Source organism: Hydra vulgaris, chromosome 15 (assembly GCF_038396675.1).
Source record: "Hydra vulgaris chromosome 15, alternate assembly HydraT2T_AEP".
NCBI classification, from domain to species: Eukaryota; Metazoa; Cnidaria; class Hydrozoa; order Anthoathecata; family Hydridae; genus Hydra; species Hydra vulgaris.
The window spans coordinates 36438858-36462500 of NC_088934.1; the positions used below are offsets into that span (position 1 = coordinate 36438858).

Here is a 23643-nt window from a genome sequence, read left to right on the forward strand (position 1 = left end):
AAGTAGTCTTCTTCATTTAGTAGCTTTCTTGACTGTGGTCAAGGCCTTTTTAACAATGGTGTGTGTATGTGTGTGTGTGTGTGTGTGTGTGTGTGTGTGTGTGTGTGTGTGTGTGTGTGTGTGTGTGTGTGTGTGTGTGTGTGTGTGTGCGCGCGCGAATATATGAAATTTAAAATGTATATATAAATCAGAGGTGTAACATCATAGTCATCTGGTGGTACTGGACAACTCGTTTTTGCAAAGGGCGACTGATGTTTAGAAAAAAATAACCAGTCAGTAGCCTGGCAGGGCAACCAGACAATTTTTACTTACAAAAAGTGTTTAATTATAAAATCATATTTTAATCTATTTTTTGTGATTATTTAAAAAAAACAACATTAAAAAACATTTATATTAGTTACACACTACATTGCATTATATAATTTTACAAAACATAATAAAAAGAAGCCCACTTGAAGTAAATTAGACAAGAATCAAAACATCTCAAATAGCAAAGATGTTTTTAAATTTTACGGTCGCATTTAGGAGTATATTTTTCTTTTTAAATCAAATAATTTCAAAACACATTTTTTTTCGAATTCAAAACATGAATCTTTTTTTTAAAAGTTATAGTCTCATAGTTAAAATAAATTTTTATTTAAGCTTTGTCAAACAAAAGGTTAAACATTAATGATGCGCATGGAAATTTATTCTATAAAATGAAGTCATTTGTATACTAAAAACATTCAACTTGTTTAAATTATTGAAGTTGATTGAGTAAGAATAATAAAATAATTATATTTTAAAATTTTTTTTCGGCTTTTAACTTTTTTGTAATTTTTTGTAATTTTTATAAATTTTTTTTTTTCAGTTTTTTTTCCTAGCCGACCACTCAAGTGTGTGTGTGTGTGTATGTTTGTGTGTGTATTTGTTTATATATAAATATATAAAACAAATATATATATATATATAAAACAAATATATATATATATATATATATATATATAAAACAAATATATATATATAAAACAAATATATATATATATATATATATATATATATATATATATAAAACAAATATATATATATATAAAACAAATATATATATATATATGTATATATATATATATATATATATATATATATATATATATATATATATATATATATATATATATATATATATATATATATATATATATATATATATATATATATATATATAACAAATATATATATATATATAAAACAAATATATATATATATATAACAAATATATATATATATTATGTTTATAAATATACATTTTATTTTAGGTGTATTTGCAACAACCTCTTACTTTGGAAAATATGGATATAATAGCACAGACAGTTGGTATATTCATTGTGTATTAAATTCATGTAGATATAAGACAAAATAGTCTAGTATAAATCTAGTACTAATAATATAAAATATAGTACTATATTTTTATTTATGTGATATTCCAGTTTGATTAGCTTAGACCGTCGTCAGACGTAGAATAAAATACAATAAAAATATCACAAAACATGTATATAAAAAACCGTTAAGAAGACATTATAAAAATATTGTGTATCTTATGTTTTATATATTGTACTTGATAATTGATATTTATGATATAAATTATCAAGTACAATAAGAACTGTCATTGAAACAATGTTTTCAAAACATATTAACTACACAGTACAGAAATTTTGAATTATAAAAGCTTAAAACTTTTTTAATTAGTTTTTTTATTTATTAATTTTAGTTAAAAGCAGAATTATTATTATTATTTACTAAAAGCAGAAATAACAAAATAAGATATTAAAGTTAAATTTAATATTTCTTTCATATTTTATTACTTTTTGTATATATGTTTATTGCTGATATTACTCATTTTATTTGTAGATACTCTTGATACGTTTATTTCTAGATACTCTTGATACGTTTATTTCTAGATACTCTTGATACGTTTATTTCTAGATACTCTTGATACGTTTATTTCTAGATACTCTTGATACGTTTATTTCTAGATACTCTTGATACGTTTATTTCTAGATACTCTTGATACGTTTATTTCTAGATACTCTTGATACGTTTATTTCTAGATACTCTTGATACGTTTATTTCTAGATACTCTTGATACGTTTATTTCTAGATACTCTTGATACGTTTATTTCTAGATACTCTTGGTGCACTTGCTAGGAATATCAAATCAGATATATTTTATCCAGTGGCAAATGATTGCGTACAGTTTGGAATTGTAAGTTTATATGTAGAATTGTATTTTAATTGTATTGTATGTACATAGAATTATGTTGTTGCAATTAAAATGAAATTTTTATTTTAGTAATGTTTTGTTTTTAACCAAATTAGTAAGAAGTTATAATTAAGTAAAAATAATTAAGTAAACATAAAAAAAGTAACTAAATAAAAAAGTAAAAAAAAAAAATTAAGTAAAAAGTAGAAAATGCTTTTTGTAAAAATGTATTTAGTGACATAATAACTTTTTGTCTCAATGGCAATTATCTTACTATGCACAAGAGTTCATCCAGTTGCTTCTAATTTCTTCAGGGTCAAATAATTAAATAATTTAGTTATTGATTTTTTTTTTTTTTTATTTGCAGTTAAACTTAAAACATACAATCATCATTGAAATTTAATAAAATTTTATTATATTTGTTTTATAATATAAGTATGAAATTTCTTGTTGTTTTTATATTTTTTATTATGCTTTCATTTGGTCTTAAAGAAAATTACAGGATTAATATTAGTCAATCCCTGGATTACAGAATTATGAAAAATCTCTGGATTGCATATTTACTTCAACTTAATATTATAAAACTTATATTTTTAAGTTAAAATAATAATGCAGAATTAGTAAATAAAGAAGTAGTTATAAAAACTTATTGTATCTTCATTTAACATAAAAAATAAATATGGCTGTGGATAAATAATAGCAATATGTTTTATTTTAAAATGTTTATTTAATTTATTGTTTTTAGAAAGTTATAGAAGATTGTGAAGATCCAGACTTAAAAAGATGCACGTATGTTTATTTCATTTTTTAATTGTTTTTGTTGTTTCTTTTTTTAATGTTTATACTAATATGTTTAATAAAAAGGAAAAATTTGTACATACAAAAAAATTAGAAATAAAACTGCTAAATTAAAACAAAGTTAAAAATAATAAAAAATTGACACTGAATTATAATAATAAACCTTTAACAATCAAAAAAACAAATTTAAAAAATTCAAAACAAAATTGTTGTAAACTACATAAAAACATAACAGAGAGTTATCTTTAACTTCTAACACAAGCAACAATAATTTTTGTTCATTAAAAAAAAATTTTCATTCAGATTCAAAAATGTTTAACTGTTTTGGCGAACCATATTATTTGTCACATTCAAAAAAGACCGTGATTTGCAAAAAAAATCGTGATTTGCATCACAGAGTAGTTTTTTAGGTTCACTTACACTATTAACATTAAATTTGGTGAGAAAATTGATGTATCCAAAAACTAGAGAAAAAAGTTAAAGAAAATTAAAAAAGTTAAAAAAAAAGATAAAATTGCTGGCATAGGAGAATGACATTTTTTTTTACCAAATTGGCACCAAAGGAAAGGTATTGGGTTTTAAAAATCATTCTGGGATCTGTATTTAAAGTTCATTAAAACTACCATATACATTTAACTTTTCTTATTTTGCATTAATAGCATTTTCTTTATTTGAATTTTTTTTTCAATGTTTGTTTAACATTTCATTCACTGAAATTAAACTAATTAATCTTTTACGGTTAAACCTTTTTTTTAGTTGAAACTCTTGCAATTACTTGTGTATATTTTATTTAATAGAAAATCACTTCACTATATCAATAATAAAAAATAAGTTAGATTATTTTATTCATTGAAAACCTTTGTTAAATAAAATATTTTTTATTTTTTTATTTTAATCTATTATTTATGTTATTTATGTTTCATTTGCATTAAAAAATTTTGAAAAAAATGATCAAAAATGATCAAAATGCAAATTTTTAACATTAGTGATCATTATTTTATTAATGTTTTTTTTAATCTTAAATGCATTTTTTTTCATCAACAAAACTATTTTTTATCTCAATCTTGAAATTAGTGAAATAGTGGACCAAAAAAAAAAAAGTTAATTTAAACAATATGGTTAGATTAGGAGGTGGAGCATAGAAAGGATCAAAAGCATGAGTGTAATGTGCCAAGGTCAAAGACTTATTTCCACTTCTCACTATAAGAGGTTTTTCTTTACTGATGAAGGAAAAACTGTACAAAATATGTGTTAAGTGTGTTGATGTTTGGCAGTCATTGTTGGTTACGAAGTTTGACAATATGTAGCATCTAAAAAGAATGGACAAGATTATATTTAGGTGAATTTGTTGCATTTAAAAAGTCATTAGCTTAGGTAGTGGCTGGAAATAGTTTATTTAGGGGTATCAGGTGATAATGAAATTCCCCCTGAAAATTTAGTTATAATATTTTTCCCGGTTGATTATTATAGTTGATAGTTTCAATTAACTTTTCAAAATCAATAAACTGAAAATTATCAGCATAAAACTTGAAGATTTTGATATCATATAAATAGACACAACAGGATCACCTTAGAAATGAACCCAATATATCAGTGCATCACATTTACAAGAAGTATTTAGGGATATGTCTGCCAAGATTTTTCTTTTAGAGTGTAGGTTGAGTATGGGAAAAAATATTTGAAAAATATGAAAATAATTAGCTATTGATCAATAATCTATTAAAGCAACCCCTCTTACATCTTTTTAGAGTTGAGATTTTAAAGTCAGAACCATAACCTTTAGCTTCTGTTATCCTGGTCAATATATTACTAACATAGCACAATTTTTTTTTTCAATTGTACTTTTTTGTTTAGTTATGGTTTGTTTTCTGCTGTTTCATTTGTGCTGAAAGATAAAATGGAATTCTATTTGCCCTCAATCATTCAAGCAATGATATTGTCTCTCAGTTCAACAGATGGTATTGTGGTAAGTTAATTGTAAATATTTTCATAACATAGTAATAATTAAAAAAAAAATCACTGCATCTAATCAGTGACTTAAAATGTTTAATGAAGCTTTCATCCTTTAAATTAATAACTTTGGATAGTTAGACAATGTGTTAGTGCTAGCATAATAGTTCTCATTTTCGTGATTTTTTTAAAGACAAAGATGTAGTTTTTATTACTGTAAGAATATAAAACATATAAGTTTAAAATACTGAAAAAAAATTTTTCTTGTGCAAGTTGTATGTGCACAATGATAATAAAAGTACACTAGTTGCACATAATGTATGTGCTGTCAGTTTTAAATGACTTAAATTTCAATAAAATATGATTTCTTAACATTCTGAAATAAGTAGGTCATCAAAATATTATAGTATAAATCTTCTTGCTTCTAGTTGCTTTAACAATCTAATGTTCTTAGTTTTTAACTTATAAACAGTTTATTTTTTTTGTTCGAGTTATTATTTCATATATTTTATATATTACATCAGAGTTAGGGCTATTTATTATTATTTTATATTAACACGAGGCTACTAAAAATTTGCACGAAATTTGAACGTTCAAAACTTGCGAACAAATTCAAATATTTCTGCAATTTGAAGTTAAATATATTCACTAGACATTTCTATTTCATAATCTGATACTGATTTTGGCAATTAAAATAATATAAATAAAATGGATGGAATTAAGGAAAACGACAAACAAAAGCTTATTGGAAACTTCTATTTAGATAACATAGACAAAGGAAAAACATTTACAGTGCATCATTTTATGCAAATGAAAGTTGCAAGGCGAACAATTTATAATATTATTAAAAGAGTTGACGACAATACTGACCTTAAAAGAAAGTCGAGGAGCAGCAGAAATCCATACAAAATGGACATAAGAAAAATGACTTCACACATTAACAAAACTGAAAATAAAGTTGTAATCTCCCAGAGAAAACTTGCATTAAAATATGGAATTTATAGAAGTTATGTTTATAAAATTTTTAACATGTATGGACTTAAATATTTCAAAAGAAAGAAAGCACCAGAAAACTCTGAAATTCAAATAATTAAACAATAACAACGACTGTTAAAACTTTCGAAAACTATTTTCCGACTGTCAAATGAGTTTAAAATAATTATGGATGACGAGTCCTATTTTACATTGAGCAGCCAAAACACATCAGGAAACGGCTTTTGTAGTCAAGATAAAGACAAAACTGAAAATAATATTAAATATAAATTTAAATCAAAGTTTCAAGCGAAAGTTTTAGTATGGATTGCAATCAGTTGATTGGTAAATCAAAGCCTTTCTTTGCAATTAAAAATAATGCCATTGAATCAAAAATATATTCCAAAGAGTGCATTGAAAAGAAACTTGTTCCCTTCATTAATTCGCATCACAAAAATATAAAATATATATTTTGGCCTGATGGCGCAAGCTGTCATTATGCTAACAATCGAAACTTATAAGAAGTTTAACATAACCTATGTTTCTAAGGATGATAATCCACCATATGTACCGCAATTAAGGCCCATTGAGACATTTTGGGCTCACCTAAAACAGAGAGTCTATTCCAATGATTTCAAAGCTAAAATTCTTAACCACCTGAAAAAGAGAATTCAACTACGAGATATTAATCCAGAATACTTTGAAAACCACCTTTGCTTGCTTAAAACTAAAATTTGCTATGCTGTTGATCATGGGACACTTTCAGTTATAAGATTATCTATTATTGCTATCCTTACTTATTTGACCAGTTGTGAAACAATATAATCTGAATGACATTTATAAGCAATTCTTTTTTGTGCAAGTTTTTAGTATCCTTGTGTTATATATTTATTATTTTATATTATATATTTATTATTGTCTTATATGTTTTATTTTTTATATTTTTCATCGCTCAAAAATTATTGTTCTTATATAATATAAATAAGAACAATAATATAGGAACTGGGTCTTTTTTTTAAACAAATTTGAAACAAAGAAAGCTGCAGCCAATCACTAATTAAGTTGAGAGTTACTAAAAAACATATAATAGAGTTAAAGAGCAAAGAAATGGAGACAGAAAACTTGAAAGTTGTAAGTAAAAGTTGTATGAGTCAGGAAAACATAAAGATGGAAGAGAGAATTCTAAAAGATTGAAGTGCGGAAAAATTAACTAGATGAATAAAAGTTTTTAGATAATGCAGAGGTAAATACAATAAAAAAATATGACTTTGCTAAATCACAAGTCAAGCGTGAATGACAAGTTATGTGAGAATAAGTTTTGGTTGGTGGAACAAGTGATGATAGCTCGCTTAAAGAGTGGTCATGGTAGTGTTTGTAGAATAGAGAAAGAGACTGGGACAGAGGTTCAAGCTTAGCAGCTAGAGTGAGACAACATTACAAATTTTTGGACCTTGTCTAAAAGAGATGGAATTGTTAGTAGAACAGCCAAATAGGACAACAGTATTCAATACAGGGGCATAAGAAAGATTTATGAGGTAATAAATTTAGGAGTAATTAATGATAGCCGTGATAAAGAGAAGCAACCACTAACTGTCAGAGTTGAGAAATTAGATTCAGCATCAGTTCCCTGTTTTTAAGCGATCAAAAAATAATGGCTTTTTAACAAGACTGAAATATATAGTTGTATCATTAACCACTTTAAAAGTAAAATTATCAGAAAGATTGTGAATATATAAGAAATATATAAGAATAGATAAAAAACAACACAAGACCAAATATTGCACCTTGTGGTACAACAGAATTTACTTGATATGAAAGAGTGTTGTCAATCAAGTAAAACTTTAAAACTTAAGATTAGAAAGGAAGAATTCAATAATTTTCAAAACTTTCCTAGATTTTTTTTTTTTTTTTTTTTGTTATTCACCTCCTCAAGGCCAAGAAGGCCACTACAGATGAGGAGGCTACTTATTATAACCAGTATGCTAGACTATTGAAAGTCTATGTATATATCATATATATATATATATATATATATATATATATATATATATATATATATATATATATATATATATATATATATATATATATATATATATATATATATATGTATGTATATGTATATATATATATATATATATATATATATATATATATATATATATATATATATATATATATATATATATATATATATATATTGATTTTATTATGCACAGAAGTGTCAAGTACAACATTTGGTAAATTAAGCTAAATACACAAGAATTGTTGTATTTTTTCAAACATTATTGTGCCCAAATATGGTAAGTGTAAGATAAATTGTTACGAGTCTACTAATTGACATTACGTGTCAAGTTATGTGACATTAAGTGTCAATGTTACACTTTCAAAATGCTCCCCTATAAAATCACATCTGTGGCACTTAACACTTCTGTGCATAATGCCATCAATATATATTTCAAGATATATATCATTTATATCTTGATATATCGAGAACAAGGCCCTTGCATTACTGCTTGCATCAAATACATGATATAATCTTTTTGTTAAAACAGTTTATGAGTCAGCAGGAAAAAGATGATTGAATTCATATTGATTGTCAATTTGTTGCCTCAAGATGAGATATTAGACAATTATTGATTACATATTTAAAGACTTTGCTAATAGTAAAAAAAATATATACTATAGAGTTATATAATATAGTTTAGCGTTATATAACACACTATTATGTATTTTAAGTTATCTATGAATTATGTGAATGATTATGTGAATGAGGTCATAATGATCTCATGTGTATCAGACATTCTTGCGTTGATTTCTTGCAATAGTAAAGAGATGTTTGTTTTCTAAAGAGTATTCTTGTGGAAAAGATAAAAATAATGATTACAATTAAAAATAGCAGCACAAGAAAGAGAAAATAATTGGGCAGAGTAAAACTTGGCTTGAAACCAATAAGAAATTTTTTTTTTCATGCCTGCATACAATTTTCAGCAGAGAGATCATTCCAATAATCGTCATAATGAAAATCAGGCATTTAGCATTTAAATTCAGTCCAGTTGACTTTAAGGTAATAGTAATTAGTAATAATAGGGTGAATCTGATGATTACAAATCAAGGAGTAATAGTAAGTGATTAGGAAAACAACACTAAGCTAAAAGTCTCAATAAGAATTTAAGACAAACTTTTGAGTTTTAAAACCAGCAAGGTCAGTGGTACTAGAACCAAGCTATTAAACATTAAAAAGAGTGCAGTCATGGAAAAAGGAGATTAATAGCTAAAGAAAAAAACAGTGATTAAGTGAAAGAAAGCTAAATGAAAGTACATAAAGAATATTCAGAGGGTTTAAACTTGATTTTGTGACAAATAAGTGAATTAATATGTAAGCATATACCCAAGCTACACATGTAACACATAGTGTTTGCTTTTGGGTTTTGCTTTGAATCAACAGATAATAACCATTAACTTGGAAATCAGAAGATGAAACAGCTGGATTTAAAGTAGTGTCTCGATGAGCAAGTCTGGTGAGTTATGCAAAATGTAAGATGCAACAGACTACTTTGAAAACCAGGAAAACCATTAAATTTTTGCCTAGGGGGTTAATTTTTAGCCATATGCAAATCTGAATTAAAATACACTATGCCCCCAAGGCACAGGGTATTTTATTTCAGATTTAACAAAAATGAATGAATCCTTTAGGGCCGTAAAACAGTTTGTACTGGATTGTATCCAGTACAAACTGTTATATAACTGTTATATACCACGAACTTGACAATAATAAGGTTCTATCTAAAGTTTTCTTTGTTGCAAGAATTTGTCAACAAATGTTTGAAAACAATAAAACTAATTAAAAATAATAAAAAATCAAAGTATTTGTTTTATGTATTTTTACTGAAACATGTTTTTAGGCAACAGATACCAGCAATGATCCATTATTTTTAATAGAAGATGAAACAGGTGAAGAAGATATAGAAGATGACGAAGAGGAAGAGAATACAACTGGGTGAGAAATAAATTTTATCATATAAAGTTATTATGAATACTTACTAGAGAGTAGGTCACTAAGGAACTACTTATTTTTAAATATTAAAAAAATACAGGTTAATTTAGGTGTTTTAATTTTGCTGCTTGTCCCGGTATTAAACATGCAAATTTTTTTTCAAAACATTTCAATAATAAAAAAAAATAATGGTTTTAACAAAATGCCATTATATCATTATGCCATTTATTATTTAATACACTTTGCTATTCTACTAAAGAATATAACAAAACATATATGGCATATATGGCATATATGGCAATAGGCATATATGCATATTGGATTTATGCATAGATGTTGCAATTGGATTTGTATTAGAAATAATAAATACTTAGATTATTAGATAATTAGTTAACAAAAAGTGTTTTTGTCTTTCATTATAAGTAATGATTGTTTATTTATAAATATGCTTACTGATCAATATTTACCACTAATATTCATTATTAAGAAGACCTGATCAAAAAGCTATTTGTATTCATCCTCTAAATTTGTTTGTTAGTAAAATGCCAAGTAAATTTCACAGATTAAAATTATTTTAAAGATATTGAGCTTTAGGACTTGTGTTTTTGAGTTCAAAATGATTTTATGTGCTAAAGAGATTGCAACACTTTGATTTACTGTGTTTTTGAGTTCAAAATGCTATTGTGTGTGTCAAAGAAATAGTAACATTTTGTGATTTTTTTTATAAACAATTTGGTATATTGTTGTTTAAAAAAATAAGATGTTTGTTCGTTTGTCAAATCTCAAATTGCTACAATTATTGGTCTGGTAATGCAAATTATAATGGTCTTTAGATTTAATTAAAAAATTTTTGGTATCAGATAGGCCAATAGCTACCTTTTAGGGCTTTATTAGGCAAATTAATGTTAGAATGTTTTCTACCTGATGGATTGAGATTAATAATGTTTTCTTGCTTGTGAAAAAGGAAATTTTAAAAGAATAGATAAAAATAATCACTTTTTGAGTGTGTAGAACAGGTAACCTTGAAATTGACCTGCTCCTAGTAGTTAGCGAATTTCAACTCAATAAAATCAGCAAATTTAAGAAATAAACTATACCAAAAAAATCTTATACTTTACTTTTTCGATTATATATGGTACTCTAAAATCTTTCTGGAAATCATATATCAAATTTGTTACAAAACAGCATCTGGTTATCACATACACACATTAAAATAAATGATAAATATGATGAATAAAAATAAAGAACAAGTATTACTTAACTTGCAAAAATATATATATATATAAAAGTTAAAAAAAAAGTATTTAAAAAAAAGAGCATAAAAAGATAAGGGTTGACTTAATAAAAAAAAACCAATTTAAAAAAGACTGCTACAAATAGCCAAACAAATAACCTTGTCAAATTTTGTAGTACCAATATTTTTAAAGAAATGGTGTGGTTTTGCAAAGCATCAGTGTTTTTGGAGAAAAGGTGTGGTTTTGTAAAGCACCAGAATTTTGAAGAAATGATATGGGTTTGTTAAGTACCAGAATTTTGAAGAAATGATGTGGTTTTGTAAAGCACCAGTATTTTTGAAGAAGTGATTTTATAAATAAAATATGATATAATTTTAAAGTATTACCAAGTTTATTTTGCTCAAGTAGTATTAACCTTGTTAGCACCAATACTCAGAATTAATTACTTGTAGAAAATTGCACTAAACTAAAGCACTAAAGTAACTTAGCAAATAAAGAAACATTAAAAAGTTTGAATAGAATGTGTGTGCGCGTGTGATCAGAAATATACATATCTGCGTGTGTTTGCTTGTATGTATGATCAGAAAGTCAAATTAATAATTTTTTTATTCAAAGCTTTTGGTAAACCCTGACATTGTCACAGATACCTAATTATAAATTATACTTACCGATCTAAAATTTAACCAAATTAACAATAAACTTAATGTTATCTGTCACATGTTATAAAATTAAATAACATGTGACATAAATAAAGCATAGTTTAGAAACCATAACAATTATAAGTGTCATTTTTAAAAGTATAACTGTCATTAATGTATAAAGATGTATTATAAAAAATCTCAGAAATATAAATCTTTTCATTAGTAGTAAAAGACAAAGGTGTAGAATTTTTCTTAACTTCACAAGTTAATGGTCACATCAAAAGTAAATGGTCACATCAAAAGTAAAGAAATCAGTTCTATTTAACTTAATATCAAGATTACACATAAAAATTTAATGTTACAAAAGATGTGTTTTTAAAGTCGTGAGGTTTTTTTATTATTATTATTTTGAGGGTTTTTTATTATTATTATTTTGAGTTGATTTTTGAATTGATTATTTTTTATGTGCTCGGAAAACTTACATTAAAATTGAAGATTATCAAAAAGACCATCATTAATTGAAATTTGTTTGATTTGGTTCAAAATACTTTAAATTTAAATAAAAACTAAGCAGATTAAAATCAACATAATCCAACAAATATACTAACAAAACTGAAGTTACTAAGTTAACTTAGTTATATTGAGTTACTTAAACACTAACCCAACTTAAAAATTGATCAAGTTAAAAGTTCATCATGTTTAAAGTTCATTATGTTTAAATAATTAGTAAAATTATTAATGAATAATTTAGATAATTAATAAACTTATAAAGCTAAAAAAGTGTTAAACTCATAAGTTACTAAATTCATAACTACTAAATTATTAATAAGTTAATAATACATAAGTTATTAAGCTCATAAAACTAGACTTAAAGTTTATTATTAGTATTTATATATTGTTATTAGTCTTTATACATTATATAGTTAGTAAAGCCTAATATTATTTAGAAAAATATAACTTGAAAACTTTTAATAATGTTCCACATGTTAAGATAAGATAAGATATCTGCCAATTTTGGCGCAAGTTAGTACATTTGGTCTTTGTCATATAGCATCAGAATACGATGTATGAAATGAGAATGTACTACCATCAATAATAAGCGACCGGGCTATGGCTGGGGCCAGGTTTGATAACACATAGCTGCGACCGGGGCCGGGTTTATGACCAGGGCTTTAACTTTTTTAATGCAGCCCTGTCGGTCATAAACCTGGACGGGGCTGCATTAAAATTGATAGATCCTATAAAATATTGTTTTTAAATAAAATTCATGTCATAAATTTTAATTAAAACAACATTTTTATATCAATATTAATGTAGCCCTGATCATAAACCCGGCCTCAGTCACAGCTATGTGTTATCAAACCTAGCCCCGGCCCTGGCCCCGGTCGCTTACTAACTATCAAATTGTGTTACATAATATTGTTGTAAATAATTTTTATCAGATGAAAAAGATATGAATTATTTTACCGTTATTTTATTTTTTATAAAAATAATTTGAAAAAGATATGAATTATTTTACCGTTATTTTATTTTTTATAAAAATAATTTGAAAAAGATATGAATTATTTTACCGTTATTTTATTTTTTATAAAAATAATTTGAAAAAGATATGAATTATATTTAGTATGAATAAATAAATTTTGTGAATGTTTGATATTTAACACACGGTTTATTTTTTTAAAAACAAGTTTCAAATGCCTTAAATATTATGTACTGTAATATTAATTGTACCTGGATCACACACAATAGATTGAACTAACAAAACAAATTCTCATTCTTTCAATATAACTTATATAATTTGTCAGACAAGCTGTTGAATTACTGAAGAAGCAAATAGTTGTATTTATGAAATAACATTATCTTAGTGACATGATGAATTCAGTAGTTTCCTGTTTTTATTCCAAAAACATCTTGAAATTTGTCATTTCATCTAATACTACAATTATGATCCAATGATTTTCTTGATCAACACTAAGTTTTAGTATACCTGTCACTCAAATAATACATTGAATTCTCAAAATATTTTTTGTTTATATGGTCTTTGTTCAAAATCTCCACAAACTTTTTACAAATTTTCTGTTGCAATTCAACCAACAATCTGAGATTTTTGTAGTAATGTATCCTTATTTCTTTTTATGAATTTTACTAAGTTTAAAGTATATTTGTTGTATTTTAATTATATTTATTTTTTTATATTATATATTTTTTTTTTTATTCTAGTTATATATTATTTATTGTATATATTATTATTGTATATATTATTATTGTTATATATTATTTATTGTATATATTTTTATTGTATATTATTTCTTCTGTTAAAAATGTTCAACTAGTAATTGAATGCAAAAATAATAAAGAAGTTTTTCATTACAAATAATGTTATGACTGCATCTATGCGGCAAAAACTCCTAAAGTCCTTGTTTCTTTCTTTGTATATACAGGATTTCTTAGACTATTTTAGAGTCCCACAACAACCTGTCTAGGTAAAGTCGACTTTGTTAAAAAATTAAATATTTTTGTTTGATGTTAATTTAACATTAATTAATTTCATATTTATATATTTAATTTTATAATTTTCAGTTTATGTTAATTTTATGTTAATCTTTAGTTATACAGTAGAAAATGCGTACATGGATGAAAAAGAAGATACAATAAATTCACTTGCAGAATTAGCAGAAAATGTTGGGTAAAATTTTGTCTTGTTTTTTGTTATACATCAAGCTAGAAAAAGTTCTCACTCTATTTGTTATGCTTTTGTACATTGTTTATTTTTAAACTTTAGTATCTTTTTTGTGAAAAAAAACTTTTTATTCAAAAGTTTCTATTTTTTTCACAATTATCTTTTGAGGACAATTTTTACAAAACAGAGCTATTTAGCAAAAATTGTACTTTAAAATACTTCATTAAAAATATCAACTACAACTGCTAATGTGATGTTTTTATCTCAAAACTATCAGCAATCTTTATTTTCTCAAATGAACATGAATAAATTGTGAAAACAGACATAATTTGTGTAACTCTTAATTCACTGTTTGCTGATGGTGGAGTAGCAATATACATCACCAAAAATCTAGACTTCTGAAATTCAATACATTTTACTTAAAGCTTTAAAACCAAATTCTTATGATGACAACTAATCAGTCACTTTCAGTTTGCAAACTTGCAGTATCTATCTCCTCAGACTTATAGTGTCAAGATTTGTAGTATCTTTTCAGATTTGCAGTATCTTCTCAGACTTTCAGTATCTTCTCAAATTTGCAGTATCTTCTCTTGTGATTGATAAAAAGAACCAAAAAAATATATTTATACTTCAACAGAAAATAAAACAGTTTAAATTTATTTCAATAATAAAAGTCACTTCTACAAAGTAAATTATCACTAACAAAAACAGTTGTTAAAAAAAGTTGTTGCTCTTGATAATTTAGCGTAGTATAATGTATTTGTTCATTGTATTTATATGAAAAAATTTTAATGAAAAAATTATAATTAAAAATTTTTATCTAGCTGCTTAATTTTAATCTTTGAAAAAACAATACTGATGAAAAATGTTTGCAAAACACTACTGATGAAAACATTCTTCTCAATTTAATTACAAACTATTCAATCTAAAGATTATTGGGTTAAAGTTATTAGATAAATTCTCTTGTACTGTGAGAAATGTGATTCAACCTGGGTTTCAACACTTCTGTTTCAATTATTACTTGATACTAGTACTATCCCATACAAAGCTGTGCTATGTAAGAAATGCATCATAAATTGAATCTAAATGAATTAATGAATCTAAACTCAAATAAAAATAAGACAAAATTTCTCACAAAAAAACTTTAGTAAAATATCCAAAAATGAAATTTAAAGCAAGATTTAAAATATCTAAACTCAGTTCTATTAAACAAAACACATTTTTTTTGGTTAGTTTTTGTTTTGTTTTACAATTTGTTAACTTGATTAATACATGTCTTATGTATTAATCCAGTTAACATGGTAACTAATGAGAAATGTAAATTACAAAAAATTGGAAAAACAATACTGTGTTTAACTTAAATCTGCTTTTTTAAATCTATGTTCAATCTTACAAATAACAACAAGAACAATATTAAATAATGTTAAATGTTAAATAAAGCAGTCAATATTAAATAATGTTAAATGTTAAATAAAGCAAACAAAATGATCAGTCAACTAAAACATGTTTTTATCAGTGGTAATGTTAACCTCTGGCACTTTTTTATTATCTTAAAAAACATATTAATCTTTCAAAATCAATCTTAATAGTTTCAAAGTTACTTTTTCAAATGTTAGACATGAGCACAGCAATATAATCAAAAATTATATATCTTAAAAACAAGGCTTAAAAATATTTAAAATATCAAAAACGTAAAAATATACAATTGCATAAACCCCAAGGTTTCCATCGCATTCCAATAATGAAAAAATAAAAAACTATGAAACTCAAACTCTTATTAACTGCATATATATATATATATATATATATATATATATATATATATATATATATATATATATATATATATATACATACATATATATATATATATGTATATATATATATATATATATATATATATATATATATATATATATATATATATATATATATATATATATATATATATATATACATATATATATATATGGCGTTAAGGCCCTCAATTTTTGCAACAACTACCTTAAAGCTGACTGGAACTCTTCCGTGATTTTCTTCGTGATGTACCTTGGGTGGAAATCTTTCGTCTTCTTGCTGAAAAATGTGCTTCTAACATAACTTTGGATTCAGGCTGGTATGGAATTTTTTATTCCTTCTTGATGATTCCAGGTCAAGTCTCACTCTACTCCATGGTTTTCTTTACATTGTGCTTCTGCAAAATCGAAACCGTTACTTCCATATCTATCAGCAAAACAACTCTCCAGAAAACAGACGTCTGTTTAATATTGCTAGAAACCATTGTTAAAAGGTTTTGTCTAATGCCAAAGCTTGCTATTCTCAGGTCATAAAATCTCATATTTTATCATAAAAATTAGGCCTACATGACTTCTGAAGAATCTTTAACAGTATCAGTAATAACGGCTATTCTGTTATTCCACCTCTCTTGTATGGTTCAGACTTGTCACCTCATCTAAAGACAAAGCTGAATTGTTTGCTAAGAACTTTTCATCAATATCATCTCTTGATTCCATTATTTGCATTTTACCCGATATAGCCGTCAAACAGGTTGATCCATTGCTTGACATTTGTATCACTCCAGCTTCTGTATCAAAAGTGATTTCTTGCTTAGACTCTTCTACAGCTTGTGGTCTAGACAACATACCTGTTATAGTCTTGCAGAAGTGTTCTCCGGAACTGTCGTCTATACTTTCAAAATTATTTAACAAGTGCTTATCAGAGTCTTGTTTACCAGCATGCTGGAAAGCGGCATCTGTTATCCCTGCCTTCAAAAGTTCTGGAGAGCGAATTGACTCATCTATTTACCGTCTCATTAGTCTTCTTCCTATCATAAGCAAGGTTTTTGAATCTTTAACTAACAAACACTTAATCTCTCATCTTGATTCTTATAACTTTTTGATCATCAATATGGATTTCGATCTTCTCATTCTACAGCTGGTTTGTTAACAGTAATAACCGATAGGTTTTACCGTGCATTAAATAGAGGTGGAGAGGTTAAGGCTATTGCTCTTGACATTTCTAAAGCTTTTGATAAAGTTTGGCATGCTGTTCTTCTCCATAAGCTTTCTTCTTACGGTGTATCTGGTAACATATTTAAGATTATTAAGTCCTTCCTTTCCAACCATACTATAAAAGCAGCACTCTTTTTCATACCCTGTAACTTCAGGGGTTTTTCAAGGTTCAATCCTTGGCATCAAGGTTTTTATCCATATATTCTTGTCATGATAAGAAGCCAACACTCTCTGATTGCTTGGAGGCGGCATCTGAGCTCGAAAAGGATCTTACTTCTGCAACGACGTGGGGCCCTCAGTGACTGGTGAACTTTAACTCAGATAAAACTCAAATTTTTTCAGCCAATCGTTATCGCAATAATTTAGATCTTCCTATATTTATGAGCGGTAATGTACTTGATGAGTTATCTACCCTTCATCTTCTAGGTTTAACTTTTACTTCCGATCTTTTTTGGAAACCGTATATCAAATCCATCGCAAAATTAGCATCTGCTAAGGTTGCATCTCTTTATCGAGCTCGACACTTTCTTACTCTGCATTCTATTCTTTATCTCTATAAATCTAAAATCCGTCCTTATATGGAATACTGTTGCCATATCTGGGGCGAATCTTCTAATGATGCCCTTTCTATTTTAGGCAAAGTGCAAAAACGCATTGTAAACATAGTTGGACCAGCTCTTGCAGCCAACCTCCAACCATTATCACATTGTCGTAACGTTGCTTCTCTTTCTCTTTTCTACATATACTATAATGGATACTGCTCTAAAGAGCTAGCGTCTCTTGTGCTATCTACTAAAGTTCATTCCGTGTTACTTGTCATTCAATTAAGTCCCATCCTTTTTCTGTGACTGTTCCTAAGTGCTCCAAAAACTCTTATTCTGAACTCTAATTTTTTTCCTCAAACATCAGTCCTTTGGAATTTGCTTCCTTCCTCTTGCTTTCTTGATTCATATAATTTGCAATCTTTTAAGTTGTCTGTCAATTATTATCTTGCTCTACAAACTTCATCTTTTCTCTTCCAGTAACTTCCAACTTTAGTTTCTTGCAGTGGTTTCTTGCAGCCTTGTTGGAAACAAAGATATAAATAAAAAGTGTGTGTATATATATGTATATATAAATATATATACACACACACACACACACACACACACACACACACACACACACACACATATATATACACACACATATATATACACACACATATATATATATAAATTTATATATGTGTATATATATACATATATATAAATATGAATTCGGATATATATATATTCCTATAGTAAAGATCTTAAATTTACTGTTTTTGTATTAAAAAAAAAGAAATTATTCCACCTAACAAGACAAAATTATACCAAAACGTATTAATTTAGTTAATGAAAGTAATTAAATTTATGGTTTTTTTTTTCAAAATCCAAAGACCCAAATTAAAAAACTCAATTGTTTATAAAAACATTCTGAAAGTTTTTATGAACATACTAAATGTTCTTATTATTTTTTTTTTTAAATAATAACATTCTAAATGTTTGTTTTTTTTTAAACTGTAAAACATGCAATAAGTGTTGCTACATCAACTATCTTATTACCTGCTGCTACAAGGAAGTGCCGCAACATCGATTGAGGGTTTAGTTGGGGCAGGCAGTCTATCAAATAAGTTGAAAAAAAACTTTTTTTTGTCTTTAAAACAATTTTAATTAATATATAATTAATTTATATATTTTTTTATTATTTTTGTTAATTCACCTCCTTAAGACCGAGGAGGCTACATATTTGTGGTATAACCCTCTATCAACTCTATAACTCTGAAACACGAACCTTGACGAACAAGGCCGCTACCAGAGATGTGGTGGGGATCAAATATATATACATATGTATATATATATATATATATATATATATATATATATATATATATATATATATATATATATATATATATATATATATATATACATACATACATACATACTTACATACATATATATGCAGCATTAGATGCACGCAGATGATATCACAAAAAAACAGTTAGTTATGGGGGCTTCAGTACATACAGCGACTATCAAATAGACTGACCCAGAACAGAGTGCTGCTACATCAACTGAGGACTTGGCATGGGGCAGCACTCATTTCTTTCATTATTGCTCGTTTTTTTTCTTCTTTTTCTTAATAATTAAAGCACATTTCATTACTCTAATAGCGCAAAAATGATATTAAGAAATTGCGACCTAACATATGGATTGAGTATAGTATATATACATAGAGAGAGAGACACAAGAATATTTTTCTTCAACCAGAGAAGAGTTTTTATTACAGCAAAAATTGTTATATATAGGGTAAAAGATTTGCAGTATACACTTTTTTTATCAAAAAAATAGCTGTAGATTACTTGAATGTTCTGACTAGCTCACAAAACCTGTAAAAATGTGTACAAAACCAATCTAAACAAAAATTAAACATTTATTGTAAACATAACTTTAAATACATAATTAAGTTTCAAAGATTGAATTTTTTCTTTGTAAAACAAAATTTGAGGTGATTCAAGTTTTTCATTTTATTCTACACTTAATGGATGTTATCTTTGATGTTATCTTTAATATTTGAGAATACATAATAATCTTTAACAGAGGCGCTGCTAGCATTTTTTGGTCTTTGAAATGTTTGGAGTTTGCTCCATGTCTAACTTTTAGACATGTAGCAAACTTTAAACATTTATAATTTTATACTTCCTTTCAAAATTTTGGAGCTTTTTTGTTCCCAAGCTCCAATCATCGCAATTTTTTGCAAAGCATCCTTATTTGACATAAGCATAAAAATATAAATGTTTGGAGCTTGCTCCATGCCTGAGAGTTAGCTATCTCAAAGACCAAAAAATGCTGGCGGCACCCCTGATCTTTAATATTTTTGATTCCTCATTGGGAATATAATGTTTGTTCAATAATAAACAACTTTAAAATTATGTAAACAATGAATACGTTTTTTTCAGTAAAAAAATTTGTTCTTTGCTGCATTTTAATAGAAAAGTTAAGAATTTTTTTTTTTTTTTAATTAAAAATCACAAAAATATAAAAATCATGAAAATCTTAAGGATTGGTCAAACTGCAGATACTCTGCAGTTTGACCAATCCTTATAAGAAATCCTAAAATAGTTATTTGTACCCCTGAATATATTAGTAAAGCAGCGATCGTTCCAGTCACCAGAATTACAAGATTTTTTGGCAATTTTTTAAGCAGGAATGGTCTAGAAACTTTTTACAATATAATAACTTAATAATAATAATAACTTTTAAATTGTCTAGAAACTTTTTACAATATCGATCAGGAAAATATTACTGTCTGCTATTGCTTTAGAGTTGTTAAAAACCCAGGTTATTATGAAAAGTTCACACAGACAGAAGATCTTGCATATGCTTCTGGAATTGTCTATGGCAATTTTTTGTTTACTGAAACTTAATCTGGATGACAAAATCAATGCTCCTTTAAAGATTATATTCAAAGAATTGACACCGAATTGAAAGATGTTGCATGTCCCAATTTTATTTTTAGGCAATCATCCTAGTCACATTAATTTTCATTTATTTAAATGGTGCAAAGATTCGGGGAATTCACATAGTGTCTTTTCCTCCAAATTGCACTCATATTCTTCAAATGTGTGATACATCAATTTTTAGACCAGCCAAATTAGAATGAATAAAAGGTAGTTAATAAGTTGAAAAGAAAAAATGGTTGCAAGGAGGTTGATGAGATTAAGTTTTAAAAAAGTTAATGGTTTCGTGGTACAGGAATCTTTCCCACTAAATATAAAGAATGTTCGTCTCGAGCGGTGTATTGGAGTATACATCTTGATCTTGTATTGGAGTAGATAATAAATCTAAATTTGCTTCCAATTTAGATGCACAAGTAACTTCTGAATGTTTTGAAATTCCAACTTTTTCAAACGCAGCTTTGTCTTAAAAAATGTTATCATTAAAATAATTGCTCCTGTTCAAGGTAGTCATACAGGTTGTCAGTATAAATAAAATGGTTTATTTTTTTTGATTAAATATTTTTTTGTTAATTTTATCGTGTAGAATCTTATTGTGTACCAATTGATAAGGCAACAGCTATTCTTTATTACATATCAAAAATACAGGAAAATATAGAGCCATTGCATAACCTTTTGAGCTACACCTCTGGTTACTATGTTCTAAATTTTTTAGTCATGAAGCAGCACACTGATATATTTTCATCAGCATTTCATAATGAAACAGCAGTTCTAGTTTCTTTAACTTTAATTCAGGATGTGCTCAAACTGCCAAAACCAATTAAACGCAAAACAAATTTTTTCAAATACTGCAAAAAATAAATTTTTTTGACTGCAAAAAACAGATTTCATACCGCAAAAATTATATTGGTTAAGTAACTTTGTTTTTTCTTCTTATACTCTCTTCAAATTTTGTTTGAAGAGAGTATATGAGTAAAAAGTTATAAGTAAACAGAGTTTCAAAAAAAGGAATAAAGCAAAGAACAAATCTTTTACCCTATGTTTTTTAATAAAAAAATGTATATATGTGTATATAAATGTATAATAAAAATATATTTTTTTAAATGTGACATTTCACAATGTGATCTTTTTAAGTTTTACTTTAGAAAACCAATAATGTCCTATATGGAAGAAGTTTTCAAAGAAATATTTTTGTTAGTTGATGTGAGTAGAAATTTTGTTTTACTTTTTTTTTCAAGATAAATTTTTTTGATTTTTATAAATTACCTTTATAGTATCCTCATGAAAATGTAAGAAAAGCATCAGTAACAGGTTGTTGTCGACTTACATCAGTAATTTATAAGCATCTTAAAGAAAACCAAGTTTCAGATTTGTCAACTGGTATGTTATATTAAATACTCATTAATTTGTTGTAAACAAATCCTAGCTAAACTTAGAACAGGTGTTTAAAAATTCTTTCTTTCTTTGTGTTAAAACAATTATATAACTATTTTATTGATCTAATAATAAGTATTTTAAAGTTTAAACTTATTGTAAAAACAACTATTTTGTCCAACTAAAATTAGTTGACTAACATTTTAAGTTTATAATTTGCTTTTAAGTTTAAAGTTAGTTAATTTATTAATTTATTATTTTTAGCCAACTAATTTTTTTTCTTTACGTATTTTTTAATTATAAATTTTAGTTTAATTTACATCAATGATTAAAAATCTTTTTTTTTTGTAAATATTTTTTGTTATGGAATATTCTTATTTTTTACAATAGTCAATATGTATATTGCCAGAAGCTTTCCAACTGCTTTGAATGTAATCAATAAAGATGATGATCGCTCAGTGGTAATTGCTGTTGTGGAAGTACTTAATGATTTGATCAAAGATTTAAAAGGAGATCTCTTTATTGAACAACAATATGCAGATGATCTTGCCAATTCAATTTTAAATCTGTTAAAAGGAAAGGTAATAATTTTTAATTTAATTTGTTTAATTATATAATTCTATATTTAATACATTCATGTACTAATTATAAATATATATATAAGTTTTTTTTCTCTATTATTATTTTTTTTTTTAAAGACGCACTGTCAGCAGTTTTTAGATGATGAGGAACCTAGTCATGCTTCTTTAGATGAAGATGACTCTCTTGCTGAACTTGATCACATTTTGGTTGAGCAAGCAGGAGATCTTTTACCTTCATTTGCTCAAGCTATTGGTGGAGAAAATTTTCAAAAATATTTTAACATCATTCTTCCAGAAATTATGAAGAAATCTGTAAGTAATGTTTGAATTTATTTTATTGTGTAATAATTTGAACAAAAATTAAATATGAAATTAATGAGGTAAATGTCAGCAATAAAAAGTAAAATTATAAAATAAAAATAAATTTTTTAGAAATATAATTAAACATGAATAAAAAAACAAATATCTTTTGTCTATTTTTTTAAGTGATTGAATCGGTTTTTGAACAAGCTTACTTGTTACTTACTACATGCTTACAACATACTTGATTGTATTTACAGGGACATAAAAATTTTCCTGTTTAAGCGAACTTTTTACTAAGAATCTGTTTTGAAACATATTTTGACCCTGTAACTCACAGTATATGTATACACATGTTTATACATGTGTATTGTAACTCACAGT

The 23643-nt window shown here is 26.0% G+C and overlaps 1 protein-coding gene across 1 annotated transcript in view; it reads left to right on the plus strand.

Moving 5' to 3' along the window:
- Positions 1 to 23643, plus strand: part of LOC100201488 (importin-4) — a 97741-nt gene that overhangs the window by 58676 nt on the left and 15422 nt on the right. The window contains exons 22-31 of the mRNA XM_065820630.1: positions 1296 to 1353; positions 2163 to 2242; positions 2985 to 3028; positions 4892 to 5003; positions 9865 to 9959; positions 14441 to 14518; positions 22150 to 22207; positions 22279 to 22384; positions 22769 to 22959; positions 23077 to 23271. Coding sequence (XP_065676702.1) covers positions 1296 to 1353; positions 2163 to 2242; positions 2985 to 3028; positions 4892 to 5003; positions 9865 to 9959; positions 14441 to 14518; positions 22150 to 22207; positions 22279 to 22384; positions 22769 to 22959; positions 23077 to 23271 — 1017 coding nt within the window. The remainder of the gene's footprint in view (positions 1 to 1295; positions 1354 to 2162; positions 2243 to 2984; positions 3029 to 4891; positions 5004 to 9864; positions 9960 to 14440; positions 14519 to 22149; positions 22208 to 22278; positions 22385 to 22768; positions 22960 to 23076; positions 23272 to 23643) is intronic.